We start from the raw sequence: 22,611 nt of genomic DNA, 5'->3' as shown, positions 1-22,611 counted from the left end.
GGTTTGCTGTTACCCTGTAGAGGGAAATGTGATGTCTACACTACAGTTTTGTTCAAAGGAGTTTCACATAAATTTAGATAAATTTAGAATTCACAAAAATTTAGATTTATGCGAATAGTTATGGTATACATGTGGTATACATGTGACACCTGAAATTGTATACGTGGCTCCTTAGCTTTGTGTGACAATAGTTTGTTTAGATGCAGTTACATGTACTTAAACCCAGTCAAATGTAAGAAATGTAAATATGAAAAAAAAATATTTTGTTTTCAGCACATGCCAAAGTTCAACTCCATTTCTATCTCGGGCTATCACATGCAGGAGGCAGGAGCAGATGCTGTTCTTGAGATGGCCTTCACCATAGCTGATGGCCTCCAGTATGTACACACAGGTAAGCTGATGGCCTCCATTATGTACACACAGGTAAGTCGATGGCTTGCAGTATGTACACACAGGTAAGCCCATGGCCTCCAGTATGTACACACAGGTAAGCTGATGGCCTCCAGTATGTACACACAGGTAAGCCGATGGCTTGCAGTATGTACACACAGGTGAGCCCATGGCCTCCAGTATGTACACATAGGTAAGCCCATGGCCTCCAGTATGTACACACAGGTAAGCTGATGGCCTCCAGTATGTACACACAGGTAAGCCCATGGCCTCCAGTATGTACACACAGGAAAGCTGATGGCCTCCAGTATGTACACACAGGTAAGCCCATGGCCTCCAGTATGTACACACAGGTAAGCTGATGGCCTCCAGTATGTACACATAGGTAAGCTGATAGCCTCCAGTATGTACACACAGGTAAGCTGATGGCCTCCAGTATGTACACACAGGTAAGCCCATGGCCTCCAGTATGTACACACAGGAAAGCTGATGGCCTCCAGTATGTACACACAGGTAAGCTGATGGCCTCCAGTATGTACACACAGGTAAGCCCGTGGCCTCCAAAATGTACACACAGGTAAGCCCATGGCCTCCAGTATGTACATACAGGTAAGCCCATGGCCTCCAGTATGTACACACAGGTAAGCCCATGGCCTCCAGTATGTACACACAGGTAAGCCCATGGCCTCCAGTATGTACACACAGGTAAGCCCATGGCCTCCAGTATGTACACACAGGTAAGCCCATGGCCTCCAGTATGTACACACAGGTAAGCCCATGGCCTCCAGTATGTACACACAGGTAAGCCCATGGCCTCCAGTATGTTTGTATGATGTGTTCTGTATTATGGGCTGGACATGATGGAATAGGTTCTGTACAGTGACAGCAATCAGCTGGTCAAATGTCTGCCATTATGTCACATAAACATGAGTGCAAGACAACTGTGACTTTATATGGAATGTAAATTTACACCTGATTATTAACGGCTACATTAACCTATTGACCCTTCTTATGACCCTGCTTACATGTTTGGCAGCAACCTGCAGATGGTTGTGGGTTTCTCCCAAGCCCTGCCTATTTCCTCCCACAGTAATGCTGGCCACTGTTGTACAAGTGAAATATTCTTTAGTATGGCTTAAAACACCAATCAAATAAATACATGAATAAATTTTCAAAGCCATTACTTCTTCATGCCACATTTGGATAAAAACAGGCCTGTGTTTGGAGGATGCATTTTAATTGTTGTATTTTTGATTTCCATGACAACATCTGGGTATGCTCACACTTATCTCCCCTGTTGTTCGTTCCAGGTGTTAATCGAGGCCTGAATGTGGATGACTTTGCTCCACGTCTGTCCTTCTTCTGGGGAGTAGGCATGAACTTCTACATGGTAACCTGTAAACCATTATCATAATGTGTGCGATCTTATCTTTCACTTCTTTATAGGAAAGCTGTAGTTACATCTTATTGCTTTTGGAAGGCTATTGTGCATAGAAAAAACTGTAACATTTTCAGTGCCAAATACTGAAAACAAGGAAATTACAGGTTATGAAAAGTTGATGTTGTTGAAGTTGGCCATTGCCAGTTGCTAGTGACATGAATGTCTTTAGTATTGGTTGTAAATCACACGGGCTCATACGCATGTGGATGTCTTCATAATACTAAACAACAGACTTGAGCTAACATTAGGGGTAACATATGATGAAGCAGCTACTCCCACCATCAGTTACTGTGTCTCACACCTAAAGACGGCTCACAAATAAGAAGTTCTTCCCGTAGGAAATTGCCAAGATGCGGGCCGCTCGGCGTTTGTGGGCTACTCTGATGAAAGAGAAGTTTCAGCCGAAGAATTCAAAGTCGCTGTTACTGAGGGCCCATTCCCAGACGTCTGGCTGGTCGCTGACTGAACAGGTATGTTATAGATAGTGTAATGGAGGAGAGATAAGGGTTACTCTTATCTGTTAGGCGTAAGTGGGATGTGTGAGAGATAAGTGTCACTGTATCTGTTAGGTGTAAGTGGGATGTGCGAGAGATAAGAGTTACTCTGTTAGGCGTAAGTGGGATGTGCGAGAGATAAGGGTTAATGTATCTGTTAGGCATAAGTGGGGTGTGTGAGAGATAAGTGTTGCTGTATCTGTTAGGCATAAGTGGGATGTGTGAGAGATAAGGGTTACTCTGTTAGGCATAAGTGGGATGTGTGAGAGATAAGGGTTACTCTGTTAGGCGTAAGTGGGATGTGTGAGAGATAAGGGTTACTCTGTTAGGCGTAAGTGGGATGTGTGAGAGATAAGTGTTACTGTATCTGTTAGGCGTAAGTGGGATGTGTGAGAGATAAGGGTTACTCTGTTGGGCGTAAATAGGATGTGTGAGAGATAAGTGTCACTGTATCTGTTTGGTGTAAGTAGGATGTGTGACAGATAAGTGTCACTGTATCTGTTAGGTGTAAGTAGGATGTGTGAGAGATAAGTGTTACTGTATCTGTTAGGTGTAAGTAGGATGTGTGAGAGATAAGTGTTACTGTATCTGTTAGGCATAAGTGGGATGTATGAGAGATGAGTGTCACTGTATCTGTTAGGCGTAAGTTGGATGTGTGAGAGATAAGGTTACTGTATCTGTTAGGCATAAGTGGGGTGTGTGAGAGATAAGTGTCACTGTGTCTGTTAGGCATAAGTGGGATGTATGAGAGATGAGTGTTACTCTGTTATGCGTAAGTAGGATGTGTGAGAGATAAGCGTCACTGTATCTGTTTGGTGTAAGTAGGATGTGTGACAGATAAGTGTCACTGTATCTGTTAGGTGTAAGTAGGATGTGTGAGAGATAAGTGTTACTGTATCTGTTAGGTGTAAGTAGGATGTGTGAGAGATAAGTGTTACTGTATCTGTTAGGCATAAGTGGGATGTATGAGAGATGAGTGTCACTGTATCTGTTAGGCGTAAGTTGGATGTGTGAGAGATAAGGTTACTGTATCTGTTAGGCATAAGTGGGGTGTGTGAGAGATAAGTGTCACTGTGTCTGTTAGGCATAAGTGGGATGTATGAGAGATGAGTGTTACTCTGTTATGCGTAAGTAGGATGTGTGAGAGATAAGCGTCACTGTATCTGTTAGGCGTAAGTGGGATGTGTGAGAGATAAAGGTTACTGTATCTGTTAGGCGTAAGTGGGATGTGTGAGAGATAAGTGTCACTGTGTCTGTTAGGCATAAGTGGGATGTATGAGAGATGAGTGTTACTCTGTTACGCGTAAGTAGGATGTGTGAGAGATAAGCGTCACTGTATCTGTTAGGCGTAAGTGGGATGTGTGAGAGATAAAGGTTACTGTATCTGTTAGGCGTAAGTGGGATGTGTGAGAGATAACGGTTACTCTGTTAGGCGTAAGTAGGATGTGTGAGAGATAAGGGTTACTGTATCTGTTAGGCGTAAGTGGGGTGTGTGAGATAAGTGTTACTGTATCTGTTAGGCATAAGTGGGGTGTGTGAGAGATAAGTGTCACTGTATCTGTTAGGTGTAAGTGGGATGTGTGAGAGATAAGGGTTACTCTGTTAGGCATAAGTGGGATATGTGAGAGATAAGGGTTACTGTATCTGTTAGGCGTAAGTGGGGTGTGTGAGATAAGTGTTACTGTATCTGTTAGGCATAAGTGGGGTGTGTGAGAGATAAGTGTCACTGTATCTGTTAGGTGTAAGTGGGATGTGTGAGAGATAAGGGTTACTCTGTTAGGCATAAGTGGGATATGTGAGAGATAAGTGTCACTGTATCTGTAAGGTGTAAGTGGGATGTGTGAGAGATAAAGCTTACTCTGTCTGTTAGGCATAAGTGGGATGTATGAGAGATAAGTGTCACTGTATCTGTTAGGCGTAAGTGGGATGTGTGAGAGATAAGGGTTACTCTGTTAGGCGTAAGTAGGATGTGTGAGAGATAAGGGTTACTGTATCTGTTAGGCGTAAGTGGGGTGTGTGAGATAAGTGTTACTGTATCTGTTAGGCATAAGTGGGGTGTGTGAGAGATAAGTGTCACTGTATCTGTTAGGTGTAAGTGGGATGTGTGAGAGATAAGGGTTACTCTGTTAGGCATAAGTGGGATATGTGAGAGATAAGGGTTACTGTATCTGTTAGGCGTAAGTGGGGTGTGTGAGATAAGTGTTACTGTATCTGTTAGGCATAAGTGGGGTGTGTGAGAGATAAGTGTCACTGTATCTGTTAGGTGTAAGTGGGATGTGTGAGAGATAAGGGTTACTCTGTTAGGCATAAGTGGGATATGTGAGAGATAAGTGTCACTGTATCTGTAAGGTGTAAGTGGGATGTGTGAGAGATAAAGCTTACTCTGTCTGTTAGGCATAAGTGGGATGTATGAGAGATAAGTTTCACTGTATCTGTTAGGTGTAAGTGGGATGTGTGAGAGATAAGGGTTACTCTGTTAGGCGTAAGTGGGATGTGTGAGAGATAAGGTTTACTGTATCTGTTAGGCGTAAGTGGGATGTGTGAGAGATAAGGGTTACTCTGTTAGGTGTAAGTAGGATGTGTGAGAGATAAGGGTTACTCTGTTAGGCATAAGTGGGATGTGTGAGAGATAAGTGTTACTGTATCTGTTAGGCGTAAGTGGGATGCATGAGAGATGAGTGTCACTGTATCTGTTAGGCGTAAGTGGGATGTGTGAGAGATAAGGGTTACTGTATCTGTTAGGCATAAGTGGGGTGTGTGAGAGATAAGTGTCACTGTATCTGTTACGGAAAAGTTGGATGTATGAGAGATGAGTGTTACTCTGTTACGCGTAAGTAGGATGTGTGAGAGATAAGCGTCACTGTATCTGTTAGGCGTAAGTGGGATGTGTGAGAGATAAAGGTTACTGTATCTGTTAGGCATAAGTGGGATGTGTGAGAGATAAGGGTTACTCTATTAGGCGTAAGTGGGATGTGTGAGAGATAAGTGTTACTGTATCTGTTTGGTGTAAGTGGGATGTGTGAGAGATAAGTGTCACTGTATCTGTTAGGTGTAAGTGGGATGTGTGAGAGATAAGGGTTACTGTATCTGTTAGGCGTAAGTGGGATGTATGAGAGATAAGTGTGATTGTATCTGTTAGGCGTAAGTGGGATGTGTGAGAGATAAGGGTTACTCTGTTAGGCGTAAATGGGATGTGTGAGAGATAAGGGTTACTCTGTTAGGCGTAAATGGGATGTGAGAGACAAGGGTTACTCTGTTAGGCATAAGTGGGATGTGTGAGAGATAACTGTCACTGTGTCTGTTAGGCATAAGTGGGATGTGTGAGAGATAAGGGTTACTCTGTTAGGCGTAAGTAGGATGTGTGAGAGATAAGTGTCACTGTGTCTTTTAGGCGTAAGTGGGATGTTTGAGAGATAAGGGTTACTCTGTTAGGCGTAAGTGGGATGTATGAGAGATAAGCATTACTGTATCTTTTAGGCGTAAGTGGGATGTGTGAGAAATAAGGGTTACTCTGTTAGGCGTAAATGGGATGTGAGAGACAAGGGTTACTCTGTTAGGCATAAGTGGGATGTGTGAGAGATAACTGTCACTGTGTCTGTTAGGCATAAGTGGGATGTGTGAGAGATAAGGGTTACTCTGTTAGGCGTAAGTAGGATGTGTGAGAGATAAGGGTTACTGTATCTGTTAGGGGTAAGTGGGATGTGAGAGATAAGGGTTACTGTATCTGTTAGGCATAAGTGGGATGTATGAGAGATGAGTGTTACTGTATCTGTTAGGCATAAGTGGGATGTGTGAGAGATAAGTGTCACTGTATCTGTTAGGCGTAAGTGGGATGTGTGAGAGGTAAGGGTTACTCTGTTAGGCATAAGTAGGATGTGTGAGAGATAAGTGTTACTGTATCTGTTAGGCGTAAGTGGGATGTGTGAGAGATAAAGGTTTCTGTATCTGTTAGGCATAAGTGGGATGTGTGAGAGATAAGTGTTACTGTATCTGTTAGGTGTAAGTGGGATGTGTGAGAGATGAAGGTTACTGTATCTGTTAGGCATAAGCGGGATGTGTTAGAGATAAGTGTTATTGTATCTGTTAGGAGTAAGTGGGATGTGTGAGAGATAAGTGTTACTGTATCTGTTAGGCATAAGCGGGATGTGTTAGAGATAAGTGTTACTGTATCTGTTAGGCGTAAGTGGGATGTGTGGGAGATAAGGGGTACTGTATCTTTTAGGTGTAAGTGGGATGTGTGAGAGATAAGGGTCACTGTATCTGTTAGGCATAAGCGGGATGTGTTAGAGATAAGTGTTACTGTATCTGTTAGGAGTAAGTGGGATGTGTGGGAGATAAGGGGTACTGTATCTTTTAGGCGTAAGTGGGATGTGTGAGATAAAGGTTACTGTATCTTTTAGGCATAAGTGGGATGTGCGAGAGATAAGCGTTACTGTATCTTAGGTGTAAGTGGGATGTGTGAGAGACAAGTGTTACTGTATCTGTTAGGTGTAAGTGGGATGTGTGAGAGATAAGGGGTACTGTATCTGTTAGGCGTAAGTGGGATGTATGAGAGATGAGTGTTACTGTATCTGTTAGGCGTAAGTGGGGTGTGTGAGAGATAAGTGTTACTGTATCTGTTAGGTGTAAGTGGGATGTGTGGGAGATAAGGGTTACTGTATCTGTTAGGCGTAAGTGGGATGTATGAGAGATGAATGTTACTGTATCTGTTAGGCGTAAGAGGGATGTGTTAGAGATAAGTGTTACTGTATCTGTTAGGTGTAAGTGGAATGTGTGGGAGATAAGGGTTACTGTATGTTAGGTGTAAGTGGGATATGTGAGAGATAAGTGTTACTGTATCTGTTAGGCGTAAGTGGGATGTATGAGAGATAAAGTATAATGTGAGAGAGATGCATGTGTGAACAGTTAGGGATAAGTATGATCTGTGAGAGAGACAGTGTAAGGTGCGAGACATACTGTAAAGTACTTAACTTTTAATTTTACCAATAATAATTTAGCACGAAAAGTAATTCCAGTGAAAAAAATATCCAGTATTGAATCATATACTACAGGTAGTAGTAATAATGAAGTGAAATCTTTGCCGGGCTGACGGGAGTTGCGCTAAGAAGCCAGATGGGCCAGCTAAATTTTTTAACAGCAGGGAAGGGAAATTATGGTTTAAATATATACAAACTCTGGTGCTAAGGCTTGGTGGGTATAAAACAAAGTGGGAGTTTATTCATCCTTAGTTTGATCAATCTTCGCTATACCCGTAAAGTGAAAGAAAAGTAGATACCAGCATGTACTGGCTTCTAATGAATGTTGCTCTGATATATGCCATCCCATTGGCTGTGTCTCCTCTGTGGTCCAATGAGTGAGCTTTTAAAAAACTGTGAAGTGTGCATAACAACACAATGACCGTTTGAGACCTACGGCTATGTTTGCAGTGTCTGACCTGCTACAGAGGACCATTAAAACTGAAAACAATGCAAAACTTTCCGTGTTGCTTGATAAAGAAGAAATTCATATGTTTTACATTGAACTGCCCAAAAGGTGACAGGTCACTTTGCCAGGTGTTTAAAAGTGCTCATCAGTGATTCGGAAAAAAGCGATACCTGTTTGAGTACTGCTCACGGTAGGTGCAAAAGTAATCTTCTCACGTAGTGATAATCTATCCCCCATTGTTTTAATCTCTAATCCAGATCACGAGGATTAGCGACACAGCAGGAAACAAAGAAGGATTAAAGCCACCCATGATGAAATGTGTTTTACATACTTGAATAATTTCGGAGATATTATATCTTGGAAAATTTTAAGATTTTAAGATCTGTTTTTCAGTATTCTCTTAAATATGTAAAAATTAATTGCCGCAAACATTATTTTGGAGAAAATTCATGAAAATTAATGCCAGCGAATAATAAGTACCTTACAGTACACGTAAGTGATCAGTTAGAGTGTGATGTACCAGAGATAAAGTGTAATGTGTGAGAGATACATGTAAGTCTGATCAGTTAGAGATAAGGGAAATGTGCAAGAGATACAGTGTAATGTGCAAGAGATACATGTAAGTATGATGAATTAGAGATAAGTGTAATGTGCAAGAGATACAGTATAATGTGCGAAGATACATGTAAGTCTGATCAGTTAGAGATAATTGTGATGTGCCAGAGATACAGCGTGATGTGTGAGAGATACATGTAAGTGTGATCAGTTACAAATAAGTGTAATGTGCAAAAGATACAGTGTAGTGTGCAAGAGATCCATGTAAGTGTGATCAGTTACAGATAAGTGTAATGTGCAAAAGATACAGTGTAATGTGCAAGAGATACATGTAAGTGTGATCAGTTACAGATGAGTGTAATGTGCAAGAGATACAGTGTAATGTGCAAGAGATACAGTGTAATGTGCAAGAGATACATGTAAGCGTGATCAGTTAGATATAAGTGTGATAAGTTTAGACAGACATGTAAATGTGATGTATGAGGGATGAGTGTGAACTGTTAGAGATAGTTATGAAGTCATTCCTGACTTCACATCTGATAGTTATGAAGTTATTCCTGACTTCACATCTGTATTCTGTATTAGATTCCGTCTTAGGGTATTAAATATGATTCAGTGCTTCATGTATTGAGATGAAGTTTTGCCTACTGACAATCTCTTTGATCACCTGGCTATCAAATTTAAGGTTAGATCACCCTCAAAAGTCAGTGGTTTACTCCTGGCACTCTGCTTTCCACCATACATAAACCGACTTCTCTGTGGCTGAGGGGTTTAGCACGCCAGCACAGGGCAATGTCCCAGGAGCCTCTTACCAATGCGGTCGCTGTAAGTTCAAGTCCAGCTCACATTGGCTTCCTCTCCAGCAGTCCATGAGAAGGTCTGGCAACAACCTGCTGATGGTCCTGGGTTTCCTCCTAAAATATTTGCTGGCTGCCGTCGAATAAATGAAATATTCTTGAGTTCGGCACAAAAACACCAATCAAATAAATAAATAAATTAAACAGCTGAATTAGAATAGCATGATTAGTGGTAATGGTTTTTTTGTGTGACAGGACCCATACAACAACATCATGCGGACTACAATAGAGGCCATGGCTGCCATTTTTGGAGGTACGCAGTCTCTACACACCAACTCATTTGACGAAGCGCTGGGCTTACCGACACGCTTCAGCGCCCGCATTGCTCGCAACACACAGATCCTGCTGCAGGAAGAGTCTGGCATCCCCAAGGTACAGCCATATTTACACTCACATTTACAGCCTCATATTTACACTCACATATGTACACTGACATATACAGCCCTATTTACAGACATATTTCCATGAGCTAAATAGTAATGTAATAGCACACACAAAAAGTGTTGAGACCACTTTTGTGTCCTAATGATTAGAACATCTGCCTAGCAATCAGGAGACCGAGGATCAAACCCGGGTCTGGTCATATCAGGATAATATGACCAGTAGGGATGTCATGTCTAATGTCTTGGGCATGATACTTCAGTGGCGGCAGCGGTTTGGCGGCATGGACTCAACACAGTATATTATGTATACACACACCTAAGGATTCATCGTCATATGACTGAAAAATTGTTAAGTACGATGTTATACCCTGAGCATTCATTCATTCAAAAAGCACATACAAGAAACATCACATAACACACAAAAAGCTTTGGAAGCGCACCCAATAAGTGCCACATATTACACACGAAAAAGTGTCATATATTACACACGAAAAAGTGTCATGTTACACACGAAAAAGTGTCAGGAAATACACACAAAGTGTCACACAATACACACTTGTAACTACCTTGCTGCATTGCAAATCAATCCTGAATTTTTTTAAGCAGACCGAATAACTACATGTACAGTATATTATTCCTAAAGAAGACATAATGCTTTCCCTATAAACCACATGCCCCTGCACATGTAATTTATAGTTAATCTTTGAGAATTAAGCGGCTTCTGTGTGTTGTCAGGTGGCAGATCCCTGGGGAGGCTCATTCATGATGGAGAGTCTGACACAGGAACTGCACGACGCTGCTCTCCAGGTCATCAATGAGGTAAGGCGTACATTTAGGTGGACAAATGAAATTATTGGCTCTTCTTTGAAAAGCTTTAACTTGGCAATTCGAGATTTTAAGTCTCCCATTATTTTTCTATGTATTAGATTAAAATCATAAATTATGGCTCTGCAGTGAACAATCACTCCTCAATTTTTAATCCTTGTAGCGCTAAACATTCTAATTATGTCTTTGTGTGAGTTTTTGTGTTTAAAATCTTAAGGCATTCAATAGATATAGGGCCAGGCCTATGCAGTGTTGATATTTTTAGAATTTTTCCCATCATGATGTCATGCTGCTGTTGTTGCTTGATGCAGATTGAAGAGATGGGAGGTATGGCCAAGGCTGTGGAGTCGGGGATGCCTAAGTTGAGGATTGAGGAATGTGCTGCTAAGCGACAGGCGAGGATAGACAGTGGCTTAGGTAAGGGGAGACAACCACTGAGTTGTGAGCTGGATGGAACCGTTTACAGTACATGCTTCCCTCTCCACCTTTCACTTTACATTACTGCCACCAATAGAAAATGTTGTACAGAAATCTTGAACAGCACCGAGGGTACTGGGGTCATGTTGATGAGGCAGGAAGTGATGTCAGAAAATACAAACAATCCGTCTCAACCTTTGTCTCTAATAATACTTTATACACATGCATTCTTTTGATCTAGAGTATGTACAACATATGATACTAACCCAAACCTGGAACAATTTTATCGATGAATGCTGATTTAATAGTTCTGTGGGAAGACACACATGATGAGGCTAAGCCTAAACAAGCCTATGTGTGTCTCATAGGCTCTAAAGGTCAAGCTTTTTTAGTGGTGGCAGTGTTGTAAAGCGAACGGTAGAGAGCGGCGCATGCACTGTAAGGAGGATGTGGTTGTGACAGAGGGTGGCTTAGGTTAAGGGAGACAACCTCAGTAGTGAGCTGCCAAACGACAGGCCAGGTGAGACAATGATTACATATAGGTAAGGGGAGATAACCACAGAGTAATGAACTGGTCGGGAGTGAATTTTCTGCGATAGACGGTAAGGGAAGTCGATCACAGGGTAATGCATTGCCAATTGACATGCCAGGATTGACAGTGCTTACTTGTAGAAAAGGACAGACATGCACAGAGCAGTGAACTGGCTGGAGGAGACTGTAGCATAGATAAGGGGAGACAACTACCGAGTTGTGAGCTGTAAAGCAACAAGCCATTCGACATCCCGCGCCTTTCTATGTGATACTAAGGTACCGAGACCGGGCCTGTGCATAGATGGGCGCCGTGCGAGGTGATTTCCCCCCAAATTTGGGGATAATGGTTGATAGAGGAGTGTCAGATATTTAATAAGTATTTTCAGATTCCATCAGGCTAAATCAGTATTAATGGTATAAAATCAAGCAACTACCTGCATCTGAATTAATTTAAAACATCCAAAATAAAATTGAACTATTTACTCACATATTAGCTAATGGATATTAAGTTATTCAACATGGTGGCGCTCACAAAAGACGGCATGAGCAGAGAGTTCGAAGAAGTAATCGCTTTTGCCAAGGCCATCGGTGGCGTTAGAGGCAAAACAGGTCACTGCTCTTCATGCGGAAGGTGAGAAAAGAGATGTCATTGCAGTCCAATCGACTGGGTATGGTAAAAGTCTTGTACATCAGCTTATGACATGGGTCATCCAGCGTCGAGAACACAGTGAAGAATTCACAATAACTATTGTTGTATCTCCTATGAATTCTGTTATGCAAAATCAAGGGGAAAGTGTGTAAATCTATTTAAATTGCCATGGTTCAGCTTGAGCATGGACGGAGATGATAATAATACCCACAAACGCCTGTAAACAGCACACTGCTCAACAGTTCTGTCAGTTCGCCATCGCGTGTAGATTTTTACATAAGGCGAAAGTAGTCATTTCAGATCAGCTGACATAATGCACAAGTATGGCGCCCAAGTCTGTTAGAGATGTAATCTCAAAGGAAGGCAGTAGGTACATGTCTATTTTAAATTGGCGACAAGCAAGGAGAGACAATGGTTTAGGTAAGGGGAGACAGCCACAGAGTAGTGAACAGGTTGGAATAGACCGCAGCTTAAGTAAGCATAGACATTTACCAAATTGTGAGTTGTCAAACGACAAGCCAGGAGAGGCAGTGGTTTAGGTAAGGGGAGACAACTACAGAGAAGTGAACTGCTGATCAACCCCACACCTTTTGCAGCTCTCTATGCTTAGCCACTCTATGCCACAAGAGACAGGCCAGGCTAGACGATTGTTTAAGTAAGTGGAGACAACCACATGTTGACTCCTAACCTAAATGTGAGCTGAGAAAAGCTAATTTACAATGCTGTGTATAGTGAACAAAGGGGTGATACTCAGTGTTGTTTTATGGTGACAGCCATTGGCTTCTGTCTGTTTCTGTTACAGAGGTGATAGTTGGGGTTAACAAGTACCGCCTGAAGGAAGAAAGTCCAGTAGATGTGCTGTGTATTGACAACACCAAGGTGCGGGAATCTCAGGTCAACAAGCTCAAGGCCCTGCGTGCCAATAGAGACAACGACAAGGTATAGTATAGTGCTGTGGGGCTGTGTTCCCTTGTAAATATACAAACATAGCCCCATCTGCAGACTGGTAATGTGGTACTTAAGAATTATAAGAGAACATCAGTCAATCACCATGTGCATTAACACTATAACATCGTGCACCCCATTGTCCCCAGGCCCAGGCCTCCCTGGATGCGATCACCGCCACTGCAGATTCAGGGACGGGTAAGCATCTGCAAGCCTGTTTGTGCCCTGCACTGCTGGGTTCTTAATGTGCTGTCCTCAATACATGTGCATGAGACAGGTACGGTGGAACATTCAGAGAGGGCTGAGGCAGTGTAAGTAGTATCCCTGCGCATTTAGTGAGGGTTCAGGGGCCGTCTTGGCCCAGGAAACTCTCAACATTTATATCACTGCAGATGCAGTTCAGGTAGAAAAACTTGGGATGAATCTGGGATAAATTGCACGTTGTCCTTTATTTATTAAGCATTTTTATCCAGCCAATGTCCTTTGGTCAATAGAAAAAAAAAAACATTATTGCAGAGCGAAGCAGGGCGGATGGGGGTAGGTTTCTTAACCTCCGCACTTTAATTTCAGAGAGAGGGCTCCAGCACCTTTCAACGCCTATTTGAGATGTCTGCTGTATGTTATGGTTGTCTATAATCCATTTCTGCAGACAATGTATGTCAGTGTACTTCTTGGCCTTGCCAACATGCACAAGCTGGACCAGAACATCTCTGGATACCTAACCTTAAAGCTTCATCTATCGTTCACTTGCTATAGTGTAATGCCCCTGATCATTGCTTTGCAGTACTCAGAACTTTTCATTGTTTTCCTCTTTTCTACCTTTACGAAGGCCCACTCTGCAGCCTTCTAATACTGTTGTGCTGTTCTCCAGGACATTCAAACATGGATCGATTTGGTGTGAGTGTGCCGAGAAGTTTTGGTTGAGTGTATGGTTGCAAGGCGAAACATACCACAAAACATCTTTGTATCCATATTTTTGCAGTGGTGTTATGGCTGTTCTAAGTCAAAGGTCACCAAACGCTTTGTTCACGTGACTAGAGTTCTGGATGTGAAAAGAAAATGAATTTAATCCACGAAAGATAGGCATTAAAGACGATTTAAACATAAAAAAGATTTTTAGATATGAAATTGTTTCAGGAAAAGATATGACAGTTTCAGTGTCTTGTACCAGTATTAGTTTAAACTTTTGGAATCTGCAAAAATTAGCATTTGGCCCATTTAGCTACATGTTATTTATCATCTCTTGCTTCTTGAGAGGAACTCAGGTGCTTGAAATAGAGCTAGGTTCAGCCTTTACTTTGCCTCTTAAAGTAAGTTTTGTAGTGCGTGGATCATTCCTGCCTCTGTGATGGTGATTTGTGTGCAGACTGGTGATGTGGTACTTGTGTATTATAAGAGAACATCAGTCAATCCAGCTTGGACCCGAGTCGCCATTAAACAGGAAAATGTACCTTATTGTCAGTGTGCTGTCATCACCATGTGCATTAACACTATAACATCGTGCGTCCCTTTGTCCCCAGGCCCAGGCCTCTCTGGATGCGATCACCGCCACTGCAGAGTCCGGGACGGGTAACTTACTGGAGAGGAGCATCGAAGCGGCCAGGAATAGATGCTCTGTCGGCGAAATCTCAGATGCCATGGAAAAGGTCTGATCTTGCGTGTCAAAGAACTCAAGTATCTATATGTACATGTACCTGTAGCGCTGTGTGGAGGGGCCGCCATGGTTAGTGTCCTACCACAGCAGGGTAGCTCAGGGGCTTATGACCAATGCGGTCACTGAGTTCAAGTCTAGTACAAACTGGACTCCTCTGCGGTTGGAAGGTCTGTCAACAACGAGGAGATGGTTATACTTTTCATCTGGCTAGTTTCCTGCAACCATAATGCTTGCTGTCGTATTCTTGAGTAAGGTGTAAAACACCTGGAGATATATAAATAAATAAATAAATAAATAGTGGTGTCTTACGGGAGGTTGACCTGAAATTGTACAAAAATTACCCCAACCGGTAGCATCTTCAAGTTTAACCCACCATAAAGAATATACTATTATGTATATGTATTTCACTGTTTCCTTTGACCGGCCCGGATGGCACAGTTGGTAGAGCGTCCGCTTCGGGACCGGTAGATCCAGGATCAATCCTTGGTCGAGTCACACCTAAGACTTTAAAAGAGGAAGTTGTAACTTCCTCGCTTGGCGTTCAGCATGAAGGGGATAGTGCAACAACTGGTTGACCCGTATCAGTATAATGGCTCGGGCGGGGCGGCTTACTTGCCTTCGGTAAGTCGTCTCAGTGATGCAGCACTAAATAAAAGAGCTTTGGAAATCCGTCCTGCAACAAGGAGGCACATTACACGTGCATGCACCCTAATGATTCCTTCGTCGTCATATGACTGAAAAATTGTTGAGTACGACGTTAAACCCCAAGCACTCACTCACTCACTCACTGTTTCCTTTAGCTTTCAGAGTAATTCTATCTCATGATCAGAGTAAGTGACTGCACTGCAGTCGCATGAGGGTCACTCATGTCATATATTTTATGCATCCTGTCATTGAGGAACCAAGTAGCTAATAGTGCTGAACATACCTTGTTGAGGACATACATGTAGAAAATATATGTAACCAGATCAGTGGAGTAACTATAGGTGTAACCAGATTCATAGAGTAACTCTATGTGTAACCAGATACACTGAGTAACTACATGTGTAACTAGATACATAGAGTAATTATATGTGTAATCAGATACCTAGAGTAACTACATGTACAGAGTAACACTTGTCTGTTTGGCCAGGTGTTTGGTCGCCATGTGGCCACCAGTCGGCTGGTGAGTGGAGCTTACAAGTCCGAGTTTGGGGAGGGAGAAGAGATTGCCGCTGTCACCAAGAGGGTTCAGGTAACAACACAAATTTCACGTGAACATGTGCAGTGTGTGAGTGTTGTGAATGAGAGGCTGGGGGTTCAAGTCCAGCTCTCGCCGTTTTGGCTGTGGCTACAAGTAAGGGTGTTTCTCTGGTACCTGGTAAATTTGGGCTGGTGTACTCCAGACACCCCCCACATCAATGCTTTAATAAACCATGCACACATGTCACTCTGCTCCACAGACTCAACTGTAGACACCACCTCTTTGACTGACTCCACCTCTTTGACTGACTCCACCTTGCTCCTAGATTGTTCTTGACTGCCTCAGCCATTTTCACGGTGCCCCCTTTGTTACTAAGGTGGCGATTTGCTCTCTGTGCACATATACAGTGTAAAATGATTGTTTAAAACATTGTCAAAAATGAACATATTTTAAAATAACATTGAGTTATATTCCTTTTGTTTTTTATTTGATGATTGTTTAATGCCATATTGAAGAATTTTTTCAATTACATTACTTACATGATTTGTAGTCAGTTTTCTAAGTGGAGGAAACCTGTGTGCCCAGGTCAGATCAGTGATATTGGGCAAAATACTTACAAACTATCCTTCATGTCAAGTGTTTTCTAAACATGCTAATTGATCTCCATGGCCAAGAGGGTTAGCACAGCGCAATAACCCAGGAGCCACCGCACTAATGCAGTAGCTGTGAGTTCAAGTCCAGCTGATGCTGGCATCTTCTCCAGGCGTATGCATGAAGGTCAGTAACCTGTGGAATTGTCATGGGTTTCCTGCCAGCTCTGTCCCGTTTCCTATCATCATAACGCGGGGGACTGGAGCATAAGTGAAGTATTCCTGAGTATTTCTTAAAACACCAATTAAATAAAAGTAAATAAATAAACATCCTAAGTATATTTGACATAATTGCTCTGACATTGCTTTTTTCAACTTCAGTTTATTATCCTTTAAACAGATATATGCCCTGAAGCTCCTTATTGCTGAGCATTGTTAGAGACCTTAACATTCTAGTGAGCTAGTGAGTGCGGTAGTGAGAAGAAATATAGCAGGATGGTTTCTCTGAGGCTTGAAGCCCAAAGTCACTATTGGAACATGTACACGTATTAAGAATGTGGAATTAAAACCAAGCAGTGTTGAATAGTTATTGGATAATCTGTATTTATTTGTGTTCAGTATAGGCCCCTTACTTCTGTTTGTCTGCCCTTATGTAGGAGTTTGCGGAGAATGAGGGTCGACGCCCCCGGATACTGGTGGCCAAGGTCGGACAGGATGGTCATGATCGCGGTGGGAAGGTCATTGCCACAGGGTTCGCCGACCTTGGATTTGATGTTGACATTGGACCCCTGTTCGCTGTAAGGAAATCCCCCGTAAACTTTAGATTTGTGACATGTCTGCAGCCAGGAGTTTAAATAAGACGAACTTTGAGGAAGCAGTATAGTATGGGCATCAGTTCTGAAGCACCCCCAGCAATATTAATGGCAAGAGTTTCCGGGGCTTAGCTGGCCACTGGACCCTCGCCGGATGGGGCTTGGATACTAGCCCCGTCATGGGGAAGTATACCAGCTGATATTAATGTTCTAAACGTTATGTAACTGTTTGGGTAAGAGCTTGTTTGGGTTGATTCATCTGGACTAGTTATGCCTGATAAATTACAATTACCATGACAGTGTGTTATTTTACCTAATTCTGCTTATTAGCCATGGTGCCAGGGGGCTTGTAAATTGTAACTATTCACTAAGCATTTACATAGGCATGAACAGTTCAAATAAAATAGTTACTGAGTTAAATTGACATGAAGCCGGATTTCACCATTTACGCTTAACCATTTGTTTTATTTATTTTGGTTGTCTTCTATATTATGTTAAAGCTTACCAATATTACTGTATCATTTGGGTGCCTGTTGTATGTAAATATTGACATTTTTCATGTACGTGCAATTCCCTGCATTTCTAGACCCCAAGAGAAGCTGCCCAGCAGGCAATTGATGCAGATGTCCACGTGGTTGGAATTAGCTCTCTGGCTGCAGGGCACAAAACTCTTGTACCTGAACTGGTGAAGGCTCTCAAGGAGCACGGGCGATCGTAAGTATCAAGGGTAGTACAGTGATCGTAAGTACAGAGAGGATTGCAGTGATTGAAGTTTCCCAGGTATTTTATTGCAACAAAAGCAAGCCTGTATTTCTTAATCGTATTGAATTTTGAGGATGTCTGCATATGGTTGTTTGTGGTTTCAGTGATATTGTGGTTGTGGCAGGAGGAGTTATCCCCCCTCAAGACTATGATTTCCTCTACAAGGCAGGCTGTGCGGCCATCTTTGGACCAGGTCAGTCGGGGCTATATTCAGTGAATATACCAGAACTTTTTTTAGATTTTTATGCTTATTAGCCTTCCAGGCACCCACCGCCATAGCTTGTACAAATAGGTGGAGCGTATTATGGACCAGAGATTTTCACCATCCATATCCCTGTTCAGGCTATATCGCCAGTGTGTTTTTTATCATATGCAGTTTTGATTTGGTGTGTGTACATAGATACATAGGTAACAATGTCTTTTGACTCACATTTCACTGTCCCTGGGCTTGGAAGAAGTAAAACCATTTTGACACAGCCAGGAGTGGATATTTGATCTGGAGTTGAATGACATTTGTATGCAGCCTCAGTCAGAAGTTCACTTGATCTCCATCATGGAAGTCAAACTTTCTTGTTTTATGCTGTACATGTGGTACACAAATAGAACTAATAGAACTGTTGTTTCTTGACTCGCCTCGAAACACAGTCCAGTACATTTAGTATTTTCATCAGCTTCATAACACCTGGTTCAGGTCATACCAAAGACTTTAAACATGGTGCTTGTTGCTGCCTCAATTGGTGTTCAGGTTAGAGCAAGGAAACATGACTGGTTGGCCTGGTGTCAGTTTAATGTGACTGGGTGGGGTGCCATGTCTGGTGTCTTTGGCATGATGCTTCAGTCGTGGCAGCACATTAACAGCATGGACGTGCCCTACCTCAAGGAAACACAGTATAAGTACACACACCTCATGACTCCTCATCTTCGTGACTGAAAGATTGTTAAGTAAGACATTAAGCTCCAAGCATACATACATATATACATACATACATACATCGACTTCAATTTTAGCTACTTACCTTTGTTATTTTCCAGGGACCCGAATTCCAGAAGCTGCTGTCCAGGTTTTGGACTTCATTGAAAGCGGACCTTCTAAAAAAAATTCCCAGGCAGCTTGAAGGGTGTAAACACAGATGGCAGTGCCTGACTCATGCTAGTGATTGAAGGGTGTAAACACAGATGATAATGGCTGACTCATGATAGTGATTTAAGGGTGTAAACAGAGATGGTAATGCCTGGCTAATGATGTCATTAGTGATTCATGTAATGACAGATGGTGTCTGTACCAATAATGACGGAGGCAGATTAACACACACACTCCTCATGTACCATTAGCTATGCCCAGGGACACATTGGTTTAATAATAGCCTCCTGCTTCAGGTGGTAGCTTACCCTGTTTCCAGCTTGTTGTGTTTATGGCCTGGTGGTAATGCTACATTATCAGTATCTCCGTATCAAGTGAACTTTCTAGATACAGGCATCCTCAGAGGAGTAGATATCAGCATTTTGTGCTCCTTTGGACAATCCTGTTTTAATATACTATACACATTCATTATACCTCTTGTATTTCTTCTCTTTTTGTTTTTAAATTATTGCATCGTGTCAAAGAGAATATATACAAATTGAATGTATAATGGCGCTTTTAGTGTCAAGCAGGACTTTGAGCCATTGTTACATCCAAAATTCCTTGTATCGCAATGTCTGAACTGTGTCTTTTGTACACCACAGTTTCATCTCAGTATACAACTAATTGACCTTTAGTTAGGACTAAAGACGTGTAATGGACACCTGTCTTGTGCTCATCACTGAGAACTGATCATGATTATTTTTGAAGATGCATCATGTGTAACTGACACCTGTCTATAGTTCATCACTAAGAGCTGATGAAACACAGGTCATCATGATGCATCGTGTGAAACAGAAACGTGTCTTAGAGTTGACCAGAGGGGCCTCCGTGGCTCAGTTGGTTAGCGCGCTAGCGCAGTGTAATGACCCAGGAGTCTCTCACCAATGCGGTCGCTGTGACTTCAAGTCCAGCTCATGCTGGCTTCCTCTCCTGCCGGCAACCTGCAGATGGTCATGGGTTCCCCCGGGCTGTGCCCAGTTTCCACCCACCATAATGCTGGCCGCCGTCGTATAAGTGAAATATTCTTGAGTACGGCGTAAAACAACAATCAAATAAATAAATAAAAAGAGTTGACCAGAGAAACACCTTCATTTGGTGTATGTTAGTTTCACAGTGAAAATGTACAGCCTGCTAGAATCAGCAACATACAATACCATACATGTACATTTAGTGTATGATATGCTTGTACATGTGATTGTTACTAAGTGTACAAAGGTAAATACATATATGTTATCTACACGTACCTACATATAATGTCAAGTTTTTCTTCCTTGAAATTCGGAATTACGTGAGCAGGGTGTTAAGCTGTTCTTGTGGGATGAAATAGCTATTATGGAGCGACGTTATGGAAAAGATGAGCATTCTCTGTATCGCATTTAGTACGTGAACCTTATACTTATGTGACTACATGTCCAAATGATATTTTGCTTAGCCTCAAAAAAAAAAAATTCCGATTTTTGAATCATATTATATTAAACCATCGTTTGTCTCCAGTGAGGTTAGCTGGTGCAAAATTGTCTTGCCAATATGTCTATATATATTTTAACGGCACATGTTCATAGTATTCAAGATAAATGTTGTTTATGTTTCTTACTTGTGTAGCTTGTTGTTACTGTTGTGATTAAGCAGCTGTGTATGATGTTGTAGTTTATGGTTCACATTGTCTTGTATATACCGTTCATCTTTGTAGAATTAAGATCTTTATTGCTTCATCCCCCTGGTTGTGTTTCTCCTTTTCTGTTTATTATTGTGATCACAGATTTCCTATTCCACCTGCAATATTCAGATCACTGAATAGTTTGGCACGGGGAAGTATACTGCTCTAGTCTGTGTTCCTTCGCAGCAGATTTGCTGGTAATCAGGTCCCGACCGAAATCCTGAAGATGCATCAAAATGAGATGTCAGAGAAGGCAAGGATTGAGAAAAGAGTTGCTAAAGTGAGGTTTTAGTTACGGTATCAGCCGCCTGATTCGCATTTGACCGAAAGTGAATTAGCTAATACTGGTATTAAGTCATAGTTTATGTTTAAATTTTCAGCCAATACAGTTCAAAGACAAAGTATAATAGCAGCAGTTTTAGTTCATATTTAATACAGTGGTACACAACTTTTCTTGTCACACGTCACGCGAGACGCGCCAAAGGACCATTGAGTACAGCTCCTTCAGCTCTTTCGGGCCAAAACCGACCATAGTTGTGCAACCCATGAGCGAGGGGACCAGTGGGTGACCACGCTGTCTTGGCATGTGAATTTCGTTGACGTCCGCGCTATGCAACCCATGAGCGAGCGAGAGCGAGACGGACCAAAGAGCGACAGGGTAGCAAAAACATCGGCTTGTAAAGTTTGGTTGTTCAGCTCCATTTGGCGTCAAAACTGACAAATTGGTGAGCTCCATTCGCGCCAAAACTGACCAATGGGTGAGCTCCATCCATGCCAGAATTGACCAATGGGTGACCACGCGGTTTTGGCGCCTGAATTTCCATGACGTCCGCGTGAAAGGGATAAAAGGAAGGTGTGTGAAGAGAGCAATCTACTCCGGCTCCCCTACCTGCCTACACAACGCCAGACCACGTTCAACCCAGAGAGAAACGCTACGCTGTCAGTATGAAACGATCCGCTTCTGCTAACCCTCTGCTGCCAGAGCCTGCCGAGAAGAGGGTGTGCCTGCCATCGCCCGGCGAGGCCGTGACCAAGCTTCAGCTTGCCCCGTCGCAGTGGGTTGGTGTGCGTGATGACAAGATGGTTGAGATTCTACAATGTCCCACAGACCCTGACTGACCCAAGCGTGTCGTTCTCGACTAGAGGGTTGGGCTAGGTTGAAGGCACTGGCTGCGGATATCTCCGAGGCGGGCTTGACGGTGCGTCAGCCGTTATCCAACGACTGGTGTCTCTCCACTTTGACCACCCCTGATGGCGCCATGCTTGTCCACGTGAAGAAATGGAGAGCATACCGACCCGACGGTCCCGACCAAAGAAGGTGTCACCCTCACTACCTCACACACTGGCGAAACCTGGTAGAAGCCATCCCAGTTGATGCCATCGACATGTTGATGGTAGCAGCCGAGGAAGAGGCCGCCGGCACCGGTGGTGACTGGGGCGGTGATGATGACAACAAGGTGAAGGCGGAGCCCGTCACATTCAGCCTGGAGCTGCCGAAACGGCTTCGCTGAAGTCAGAGCTGGAGGGGGAGCTGACTCACTTGTGGAATGCTGGCGACGTGGCTCTCCACCCCTACATCCTACAGATGCAGCGCAAAGCGCACCCGGGCGCGATCGACGAGACCTTCCTTCCCCCCTTGCTACAAGACCGAGAGCTTGCTGTCAGAAAGAGGGGCCCGTGCTCGTCAATTTCATGCACCAGGTTCGCAAGGCACTATCACTTACCTTGGGAGGCGGGTAAGGACGTGAAGTAGCAACTGCTTTAGTTTTTGGACGAGACGCCTATCAAAAAGGCCAACCCTCACTTCGCCCGGATGTACGTGGAGTATATGGCAGTCAACCTACCCAAGCCCTCCATGATTGGTCAGAACCAGCCGGCAGACGGGTAAGCGCTTTGAACCCCTTAACCCTCGCCACTTT

The 22,611-nt window shown here is 42.9% G+C and overlaps 1 protein-coding gene across 1 annotated transcript in view; it reads left to right on the top strand.

Moving 5' to 3' along the window:
• LOC135477428 (methylmalonyl-CoA mutase, mitochondrial-like) overlaps positions 1–20,957 on the top strand; it is a 32,187-nt gene extending 11,230 nt beyond the window's left edge. Inside the window, exons 7-19 of the mRNA XM_064757523.1 lie at positions 274–391; positions 1,701–1,780; positions 2,170–2,301; positions 9,357–9,533; positions 10,280–10,363; positions 10,681–10,786; positions 12,769–12,905; positions 14,432–14,557; positions 15,698–15,799; positions 16,995–17,135; positions 17,737–17,864; positions 18,017–18,105; positions 18,945–20,957. Coding sequence (XP_064613593.1) covers positions 274–391; positions 1,701–1,780; positions 2,170–2,301; positions 9,357–9,533; positions 10,280–10,363; positions 10,681–10,786; positions 12,769–12,905; positions 14,432–14,557; positions 15,698–15,799; positions 16,995–17,135; positions 17,737–17,864; positions 18,017–18,105; positions 18,945–19,027 — 1,503 coding nt within the window. The 3' untranslated portion in view covers positions 19,028–20,957. The remainder of the gene's footprint in view (positions 1–273; positions 392–1,700; positions 1,781–2,169; positions 2,302–9,356; positions 9,534–10,279; positions 10,364–10,680; positions 10,787–12,768; positions 12,906–14,431; positions 14,558–15,697; positions 15,800–16,994; positions 17,136–17,736; positions 17,865–18,016; positions 18,106–18,944) is intronic.
• The last annotated feature ends 1,654 nt before the right edge of the window (positions 20,958–22,611 follow it).

This window comes from Liolophura sinensis, chromosome 11, assembly GCF_032854445.1.
Source record: "Liolophura sinensis isolate JHLJ2023 chromosome 11, CUHK_Ljap_v2, whole genome shotgun sequence".
NCBI lineage: Eukaryota > Metazoa > Mollusca > Polyplacophora > Chitonida > Chitonidae > Liolophura > Liolophura sinensis.
This window is presented reverse-complemented; position numbering and strand designations above follow the sequence as displayed.